The sequence below is a fragment of the Propithecus coquereli genome, unplaced genomic scaffold (assembly GCF_000956105.1).
Source record: "Propithecus coquereli isolate 6110/MARCELLA unplaced genomic scaffold, Pcoq_1.0 Scaffold3, whole genome shotgun sequence".
Lineage (NCBI taxonomy): Eukaryota > Metazoa > Chordata > Mammalia > Primates > Indriidae > Propithecus > Propithecus coquereli.
This window is the reverse complement of record NW_012148618.1, coordinates 1,952,520-1,962,748: the sequence shown is the minus strand read 5'-3', so window position 1 is coordinate 1,962,748 and position 10,229 is coordinate 1,952,520. Positions and strand designations below refer to the sequence as shown.

At 39.6% G+C, this 10,229-nt stretch overlaps 1 protein-coding gene across 2 annotated transcripts in view; it reads right to left on the bottom strand.

Annotated features, from left to right (window-relative positions):
- Window positions 1-324: 324 nt before the first annotated feature.
- RAB2B (RAB2B, member RAS oncogene family) overlaps window positions 325-10,229 on the bottom strand; it is a 26,748-nt gene continuing 16,843 nt past the window's right edge. Inside the window, exons 2-6 of one of the 2 annotated variants that reach the window (XM_012649319.1) lie at window positions 5,369-5,407; window positions 5,052-5,144; window positions 2,999-3,110; window positions 2,421-2,489; window positions 325-879 (exon numbers count right to left, since the gene is read on the bottom strand). In XM_012649319.1, the coding sequence (XP_012504773.1) occupies window positions 772-879; window positions 2,421-2,489; window positions 2,999-3,110; window positions 5,052-5,144; window positions 5,369-5,407 (421 nt within the window). In that variant the 3' untranslated portion in view covers window positions 325-771. Of the gene's footprint in view, window positions 880-2,420; window positions 2,490-2,998; window positions 3,111-5,051; window positions 5,145-5,368; window positions 5,452-10,229 lie in introns of both variants that reach the window. The other variant, XM_012649318.1, reaches the window with a different exon arrangement.

The following is a 10,229-nucleotide window of genomic DNA, read 5'->3' as shown; positions in this document are numbered from 1 at the left end:
GATATGGAAGTAGGAATAAATATATCATGTTCAGTAAGCAGATTAGCTTGATTAGAGTACAAAGTCTAAGTAGGTCTAGTTAAGAAGTAAGTATGATGAAACAGTGGAAGTCTGTCTGGTGAAAGACTACAATATTAGATTTGGTCCCTAAAATAAAATGAACACAGAACAGAGTTTTCTTTAGGTAATTAAGTGGCTATAGGTCCAGGACCAACTCCACTGCTCTCAAAACTTTTGTAGTTACTCTAAGAGATAGAAACTAGCAATGAGATAGTACTCTGCATCCTTAAGCAAGTAGAAGGAACTGCCTTTTGCAAAAATTCTTATGAAGTAGCAAGTAGACCCCCAAAGGCAAGAAAAAAATTCAATGAAATTCCTTGGCAGAGGATCCATCATCTAAAGGCCAGCCAGATCACAGTAATCTCAAGTGTTCAAGCAGAATATCCTTGATCCTAATTCTTGGTGGGGAGAGATTGTATATGCTTATGAAATTATTTATTCTTTAACTACTGTGACAATAAACTTTGATCCTAACATTTTAGAAATTAAAATAACAGGGTGAGAAGAGCCCTAATCTATAGGGAATGTTCACGTCCCTGAAGAAGGACAGGTCAGCAAGGGCCCAAATTCTCCCATGGTCTTTAAGTGGAAAGGCAAAACATCACACCTTGAAAAGAGGCTGCTCTCAGCCAAAGCAAGTAAGACCTCTTTCATTAAGCCTATTGATCTGAAGCTGTTCCAGGAGGAAAAAAAAGAGTTCAGGCCAGATGTTCAGCAGCAGCCAGAGTTGGATCCTACGTCACGACTGTTCCGCTGCGAGGCGCTGGGTCCCACTGATGTAGAAATTGACTGTTGGGGCCCAATCTTGATGCCATTTGCCTGTAAAAGAAAAGAGGCAACAGTTCCCAACTCAGTGTTAAAGTGAATGGGAGAAAGGAGAAATAATTAATTTTCTAAAAGCAGGCATGACCTTGGCAGTTAACCATGTGCTCTAGCCAGATTGTTGTGGAACAATAATCTATGACAATAAGACTAAGATGATTACCTGTGGCATAAGTATCACAGTTTACTAGAAATGTCTTTTGTGCCCACCTCCTTTTTTTTCTTTTTTTTAAAAAGAGACAAGGGCCGGGCGCGGTGGCTCACGCCAGTAATCCTAGCACTCTGGGAGGCCGAGGCGGGTGGATCGCTCAAGGTCAGGAGTTCGAGACCAGCCTTGCAAGAGCAAGACCCCGTCTCTACTAAAAATAGAAAGAAATTAATCGGACAACTAAAAACATATAGAAAAAATTAGCCAGGCATGGTGGCACATGCCTGTAGTCTCAGCTACTCGGGAGGCTGAGGCAGAAGGATTGCTTGAGCCCAGGAGTTTGAGGTTGCTGTGAGCTAGGATGATGCCACGGTACTCACTCTAGCCCAGGCAACAGAGTGAGACCCTGTCTCAAAATAAATAAATAAATAAATAAAAAGTAAAAAAGAGACAGGGTCTTCCCATGTTACCCAGGCTGGAGTACAGTGGCTTTTCACAGGCATGATCATTGTGTACTATATACCCTCGAATTCCTGGCTTTACACAACCCTTCCACCTCAGCCTCTCACGTAGGCTGGGACTATAGGCATGAGCCACTGTACCCCATGCCATTTTTTTTTTTTTTTTTTTTTTGAGAGTCTTGCTCTGTTGTCCCAGGTACAGTGCAGTGGTGTTATCACAGCTCACTGCAACCTCAAACTCCTGGGCTCAAGCAATCCTCCTGCCTCAGCCTCCCAAGTAGCTGGGACTACATGCACGTGCGACCATGCCTCATTTTTTTCTGTTTTTAGTAGAGACAGGGTCTCACTCTTGCTCAGGCTGGTCTTGAACTCCTGACCTCAAGCGATTCTCCGATCTTGGCCTCCTAGAGTGTTAGGATTACAGATGTTGAGGCACCTTGCCTGTCCCCATTCCTATTTTTAAGATGTACTATTATACTTAAATTTCATAGCTATGTGCAGAATTAGGATGTGATTAGGTAAGAGTAAGAGGAGGCAAAGAATAGAAGTAGCATATTAGCATGTGATTCTTTTTTGTTTTGTCCCAGAATTTGCCTTATAGAAATGGCCCTTCTAAGCAATTAAGAATTATACCTCCCCTATGTTCTGGATTCATAAGAAAATGATGTTGAAAAGAAAACCTCCCATATTTTATAAGACTTTTAGATCACCAACTAATAAGCTCTTTAAGCATTCTGGGTCTCAGACTTAAGGAAAAACAGAAAATGATGGCAGGTTTCTGTGTACCTATATAAAAAAGCAAGTTTGAATTGGCAGAGCTATGAGTAGTATAATGATAGATGGGGAATATAAGCATTCCACTCTAAGGAGCTTCCAATCCTATTCATAACAAATCAAAGTTAACTGGCAGCACCCCCACCCTTTCTTACCTCATTGTGGACATCAAATAAACCCTGCTGGATCTTCCTATATATTTCTTTGGCTGTGTTAATGAAGGCCTAAAGGAGACATAAATCATATTATCAGTCTCAAGTTTAGGTAGAGAAATGAGAGAAAGAGAATATAAATATTCCTATTTGGATTTCTAAGGTGAATGAGGAACCATTAGAAGGCAGTAAAATTATAGAAGTTCCTCCAAATGTCACTGTAAAAACCATTGAGAGTAATTTCAAAAAGAAAAAAAGGGATTATGTGATATTCTGGTACTAATCCAAGATATTCCTAGGATTCCTAGGTTCACACCTTCTGCAAAGGTGCCAACATACCAAACATATTCTCTTCTCTATTAGTTACTCAAGATACCATCAATCCCGGGCTTGGGATTACTTCCGGCGGACCCCTTAGACACTCCAACTAAAAGGATTTGTAAGTAACAATGGTTCTGTTACTGTGACCAAAAGACATCCTTTCTTTACCCGTGACTTACAGGAGAAGAGAATTCTGAATAAAAGGACAAGATAATGGTGTAATCTCTGAAGAGCTCTCCCTGCTTTTTTCCAAATAGTACCTCTTCAACATTGCAGGCTGTTTTGGCTGAAGTTTCCATGAATATAAGTCCATGCTCCCGAGCAAAGGCCTCTCCTTCTTCTCTCTTCACATCCCTACGAGACTCTAGGTCACTGTAAGAGATTAATTAGGAAGAAAACTAAAAAAATAATGCAAGTGAAAGAGGAAAATCTAGTTCTTGAAGAATCCCATTGTGGTTTCAACTCCCAGTTAATTCGTAAAGAATGTAGATGCTATACTCTTGTATAGGGTTACTGATTTCTGTAGCTTCTTGGAAAATATTCTTCAGATTCGGGACAGCTGCTGCATGACTGAAGATAATACCTTACTCTATTATGGCCATGCATAGAGGCTCATGCCTGTAATCTCTGCACTTTGGGAGGCCAAGGTGGGAGGATCACTTGAGGCCAAGAGTTTGAAACTACCTGGGCAAGACAGTGAGATCCTATCTCTACAAAAAATTGAAAAAATTACCTGGTTTGGCAGTGCATCCCTATAGTCCTAGCTACTCTGGAGGCTGAGGTGGGAGGATTGCTTGAACCCAGGAGTTTGATGTTATAATAAGCTATGATCATGACACTGTACTCTAGCCTGGGCTATAGTGCAAGACCCTGTCTCAAAAAAAAAAAAAAATTATATTTACCACCTATGGCCCTTCCAGACTGTAAGCACGATGAAAGCAAGGGCATGACTTTTTTTCGTCTTACAAACTCAGAGTTTGGCACGGTGTCTAATACAAAGGTTTCCAGTAAATCAGTTGAACCAATAAATAAATACGAGTAGCCTGTGGCTGCAGTTCTCAAACAGTGCTCCCTGGGCATGACTACAAACTCACAAGGGTGTCAGGAGATACTTTAAATTTTTGAGGGAAACACAGTAACACTCCACATCATAACGTCACGTGAATTACAAATTTAAGATAGTCTGCAGTGTCAACATCAGATTGAGATGGATTCTGTTCAGTATCTTCCTACCTCTGTGAAGCTGTTTTTGGCAGCTACTGTGATAAAAAAGTACTGCACAAAATTTAATATCGAACAGGAAATGAGAGTGGTAGTGTCCAATCTTGATTCCAAAGTTTGAGAAGCTGTGCAGTGCCCAACAGACACACACAGGTCATTAGTAAGTAATTGTGGCTATTTCAGAATGCAATAAAAATATTATTTTTTCTTTTAATCTATGTTTTTCGTTTTCTAAATAGTTGTTGTTATAAAAAATACTTAAGTTGTTTGAAATTATTTAATAATAAAATTATTAGGTATTTCTTTTGGCCTATGGGTGCCAAAAAATTTACTTAGAATAGCATGCGTTGACATGTGAGGAAACCAGAACCCTTGTGCATTGCTGGTAGGAATGTAAAATGGTCCAGTTGCTATGGAAAATAGTATGCAGTTCCTCAAAAAATTAAACACAGAATTATCATATGATCTAGCAACCCACTTCTGGGTATATACTCAAAAGAATTCAAAGCAGGGACCTGGTCATAGCAGCCTTATTCACAATAGCCAAAAGGTGGCAGCAACCCAAGTGTCCCTGGATGGATGGATAAACAAAATGTGGTATAGACATACATACTCATCCTTAAAATAGAAGGAAATTCTGACACATGCTACAACATGGATAAACACTGAAGGCATTATGCTAACTGAAATAAGCCAGTCACAAAAGCATGATTCCACTTACATGTTATACCTATAGTAATCAAATTCATAGAGTAAGAAAGTAGAATGATGGTTGCAATGGGGTGGGGGGAAGATGGGGAGTTAGTGTTGAATGAGTACAGTTTATTTGAGAAGATGAAGTTCTGGAGATAAATGGTGGTGATGTTGCAGAACAATGTGAATATATTATACTTAATGCCACAGAACTGTACACTTAGAAATAGTTAAAATGGTAAATTTTATGTTATACATATTTTGCCACAATCAAAAAATTTTTTTACTGAAACACTAAGAGCACCACAAACTGAAAAAATTTGAAGACCAAGAAACTCAATGTCCACAGAGGACCTAGATGACTCCTGTTAACTATTATTCACATAGATAAAATTTTACCTCTTATTCCCAATGAGCATGATAACCATGTTGGAACTAGAGTGCTGCCGGGCATCCTCTAACCATGAGGTCAGGTGGTTGAAGGTTTCACGTCTACAGCAGAAAAATTTACAAAGTGGGTCAGGGGCCGATTTCAAAAGGCCAAAACAATGCCAAATATATGGGAAAAGAGGGAAAGCTATATGTGTAAAGAAAAATATTAGAGAGGTCATTCCTACTTAGCATTCTTAACAGAATCAGTAGATAGAAAAAAAAAAAAAAAAGCTTTAGACAATATAAGGAAGAGTCTCCCTCCCATGCACAAAGATCTGGCTCACCTTGTAATGTCGTACACCAGCAATGCTCCAGCTGCTCCCCTGTAGTAGGAACGGGTGATAGAACGGAAGGATTCTTGCCCAGCCTTTCCCACCAACATGGCAACAAAAAAATCCCAACAAAACTAGGTTATTTCCAGAGAACTGACTGTATCACATGCCATCCTAATACAAAGGACTTAACTAAAAAAAGAACTTCTATTAAGAAAAGAGAATTAGGGAAAGGAAACACACCTACCCAAGGAGAAGCCCAGGTGGGATGTCAGTATTTTTCAATAGGAATGCAACTGATATTTTGGACAGGTCACTTATTCTTCCTGTGAGATTGTCCATCAAATTACTGGATGATCAGCATCCCTGGCTCCTAGTCACCAAATGCCAGTAGCGACCCATAGTCAGCATGACAATCAAAGATATTCCCATATTTTCCCCATAACCCTATGAGAAAACAACTAGAAATGGGACTGGAAACTCAGGATATGCTGTATTTTCAATCCCAAATATGATGTTGAACACATAACATCAATCTTTCTGTTCCTGTTTCTTTATCTGTAAAAAGGAAAATTATCTTAGAATTTCAATACCCTGTATAATAGAAGATTCATTCCAATGGATCAATGTAGAAAATTAGATATCAAGCACTTAAATTGACGACATGCTAATTGACCTTTAGTGTTCCACTGACAATGGCAGTACTACCTAGATGGCCCCTGGTGGGATCCTGTCATAGAAAATAGGAATAAGGAACAAGGAAAGAAGCCCAAGGCCCAGGACAGAGTTTTCCTTAAAAAAAATCAACTGTCCATACTCTGATATCATTTTCAAATGGGCCAAGCTATTAAGAGCAATTATATTGTCTTCATATACTGGGTATTTTTGCTTTCTTGATGGAATAAGTTTTTTGGTTTTTGTCTTTTTTTTTTTGCTTTAGGGAAAGCAAAAGCATCTTTTAAATAATAACATGAATACCTTGTGCATTGAATCTATCCTATTAGGAAAGGTTTCACATTCTTTTTTTTTTTTTTTTTTTGAGACAGAGTCTCACTCTTTTGCCCGGGCTAGAGTAAGTGCCGTGGCGTCAGCCTAGTTCACAGCAACCTCAAACTCCTGGGCTAAAGCAATCCTTCTGCCTCAGCCTCCCAAGTAGCTGGGACTACAGGCATGTGCCACCATGCCCAGCTAACTTTTTCTGTATATTTTTAGTTGTCCAATTAATTTCTTTCTATTTTTGGTAGAGACGGGGTCTCGCTCTTGCTCAGGCTGGTTTCAAACTCCTGAGCTCAAACAATCCGCCCGCCTCGGCCTCCCAGAGTGCTAGGATTACAGGTGTGAGCCACCGCGCCCGGCCAGTTTTCACATTTTTGAAATCATTTATCCTCATATCCCAACATAAAAGTTGGGAAGTAAGACTACTGTTCATATTTTATAGATAGGAAAATTAAGATTGAGGACATGGGGAGACAAATGGTTTTCTCATAGTATAATACCAATAATAGTGATGATGCTAATGATAACACTGCAATAATATTTTTTGGCCTACACAATGTTTCAGGAACTATAAGAGACAATTACATGTATTATCTTATGTAATTCTCTTAGCAGCCCTGGGGGCAGATATTATTATTATTCCCTTTTAAAATGGGGAAAATGAGGCTCAAAGGGACAAGTTTAGTAACTGACGAAAAATCATAAAGCTTGTAAGTGTTGGAGCCATAATTAAAACTTAGGATCTTAGTATTTCCTAGCACAAAAATATATTCTCTTAGCCAACGGGGGCTCACTCTGTCACTCAGTCTGGAGTATATGGCGCAATCATAGCTCACTGCAGCCTTGAACTCCAGGGCTCAAGTGATCCTTCTGCCTCAGTCTCCCAAGTAGCTGGGACTACCGGTACGCATCACCACGCCCAGCTTAAGTCACAGTTTGAAAGTCAGAAGAGTTCCAGTACACTAACTCTAAGGTTACTTTTCCAACAACACAAGAATCTCTTTCTACGAAAATCATATAAACATTTTCGTGAGTTGTATAACTGTTAGAACATCAGCATCTAAAAATATATGCCAGCAAGGTGGCTCACACCTGTAATCCCTGCACTTGTCGAGACCAAAGCAGGAGGATTGCTTGAGGCCAGGAGTTTGAGACCAGCCTGAGAAACATAGCAAAAACCCATCTCTACAAAAAATATGGAAAATTATGCAGGGGTAGTGGTGTGTGCCTGTAGTCCCAGCTACTTGGAAGGCTGAGGCAGGAGGATCACTTGGGCCCAGGAGTTCAAGGCTTCAGTGAGCTATGATTGCACCACTGCACTCCAGTCTGGACAACAAAGCGAGATCCCACCTCTAAAAAATGTAATAATAAAAAAAATAAGGCTGGGCACAGTGGCTCAAGCCTGTAATCCTAACACTCTGGGAGGCCAAGGCAGAAGGATCGCTTGAAGATAGAAGGTCTAGACCAGCTTGAGCGAGACCCTGTCTCTACAAAAAATAGAAAAAATGAGCCAGGCGTAGTGGCATGCGCCTGTAATCCCAGCTACTCAGCAGGCTGAGGCAGGAGGATTGAGGATCGCTTGAGCCCAGGAGTTTGAGATTGCAGTGAGCTACGATGACACCACTGCATTCTAGCCGGGGTGACAGAATGAGATGCACCTCAAAGAAAATTAAATAAATAAATACATAAATAAATAAATAAAATAATTCTAAAGTCCTTTGTCAGTAATACTAATAACATTTTAAGGTTTTAAAAATACTGTTTCCCTCCAAGAGCTCACTTAAACTTTTGTATTTACTTCCAAATACTTCCATGTCTTACGTTATTTGGGTCCTGTTTTCCTTTTATCTCTTACTTTTTCTCCCCTTCTGCTATAACTGAAAGCACTCCTCCACTTCCCCTATGGCTTACCAGAAACTAAAAGGGAAAAGTTTGTAGAAGGCCCACATGATGGCTGAATTACATGGCAGCACTTAACTTTAGCAGGGGAAAATACTTCCAGTAAGTCATCAGAAGACGTTTTAAAATCAAATCACTCTACTTCTTCATTTCAGTCTAGTTTATGAACCAAGTGTGTGAGCTAGAAAGAGTTAGCGGTTCAACTTGGGCTGGTCTGAATCACTCCCAGGTGTCATTTTCCATACCCAGTAAAAAATCTGAAGCAGCAAAAAACTAAGATGAAGGTTTGATAAGAGAATTAGCAGCTATCTAATTTCTCCCAAGTGGAAGTATCATAATAATACTCTCAAGATATAAAGTTTGAAGTACCAACTCCTAGAAAGTCAGATATACTCTTTTCCTAAGAATCAAAATGCATTCCTGCCAATGAAGGATTAAGGAAAAAAATTGTTTAAATGCATTCCAAAGTACAATACAAATTAATTTGGGATTATTTAATCAATATTTTATATTAGCTACAGTACAACGCCTCTTCGTTAGCATGGTTATTTGGGAATACATATACACACACACACACACAAGAAAAAATGTAACATTGTTCTTTAAATCCTTATCAATATCAGAAGTGACAAGGAAAAACTTTGGATAACCTGATCTCTTCAAAATACCCATCATGGTAATCCCTAAATATTTTCATGTAGAATGGCTTTGGAAGTAAGTGAGGGAATGGGTTAACAAAGTGGGAAGATAAGATGGGTAAACAATGGGCAGGAGATTAGGGCTGACAAGGGAGAAATGATCAGTCTTACCCAGAAAGCAGCAGACAAGACAGACACTACATTAGTTATGAATCTCTTAAAATCTCAAAATAAGTAGAAAACCACAGTATTCTAAACCCTGTTTCTTTTTATGATTCAGCAAAGATTAATCACAAAACAATTTTTAAGGGGGAGCAGAAAAAGAACTACAACCGTTGGAAGGCCATGTAGTTCTTAAGGATCCTTTCCACACAGTAGTAGCTCTCAACTTTCTTACTTCCTGATCTAACCATGTTTATATGAGCACTTAAGGAAAAGAAAAAAAGAAAAAGCCAGCAAGCCAACACATGGCCATGACCATACCACTAACTGGTACTTATTAGTTTTTTTCCCCTGGCATCAAAACATTCATTTTTGGAAATGGTAGAGGTTTAAGTTAAAGAGTTTGAATCTAGTTTACACCAGTCTTGACACCTACAGGCTTCATTTTTGTCACCTCCTCAGAATGTATCCTGTGGTCTCTTTAGGGGGTCAATATGGGAAACGTAAAAATCAAGGGATAATAAAAGGTGAGTTGCAATACCTAGTTGGGTTAATAATGACACAGAACCCCTGGGTCTCAACAATGAAAGGAGGAGGGAATAAGTCGCAGATGTTTAAAAACATATGGGCTTAACCTTGGCGACAGATACAGACTAAAATTTCTTAGGCTTTACTGGAGGAAAAAAGGCTAAAAATAAAGACTGGCCAAATGAAGCAATTTTGGATGTACGTTTGTTTGTTTATATATATATATGGACAGAGTCTCACTCTGTTGCCCAGGCTAGAGTGCTGTGGCATCAGCCTAGCTCACAGCAACCTCAAACTCCTGGGCTTGAGCAATCCTTCTGCCTCAGCCTCCCAAGTAGCTGGGATTACAGGCATGTACCACCATGCCCGGCTAATTTTTTCTATACATGTTTAGTTGTCTGGCTAATTTTCTTTCTATTTTTAGTAGAGATGGGGTCTCACTCTTGCTCAAGCTGGTCTCGAATTCCTGACCTGAAGCAATTCTCCTACCTCGGCCTCCCAGAGTGCTAGGATTACAGGCGTGAGCCACCATGCCCGGGCAAGTGTGGAGGTTTTAGAGGTATCTAGCTAGTGTTATCACTATTAGAAATGTGAAGTGATTCATGGTGACTCAATATGGTGAGATGAAAAATCTGATCAGGGCCGGGCAC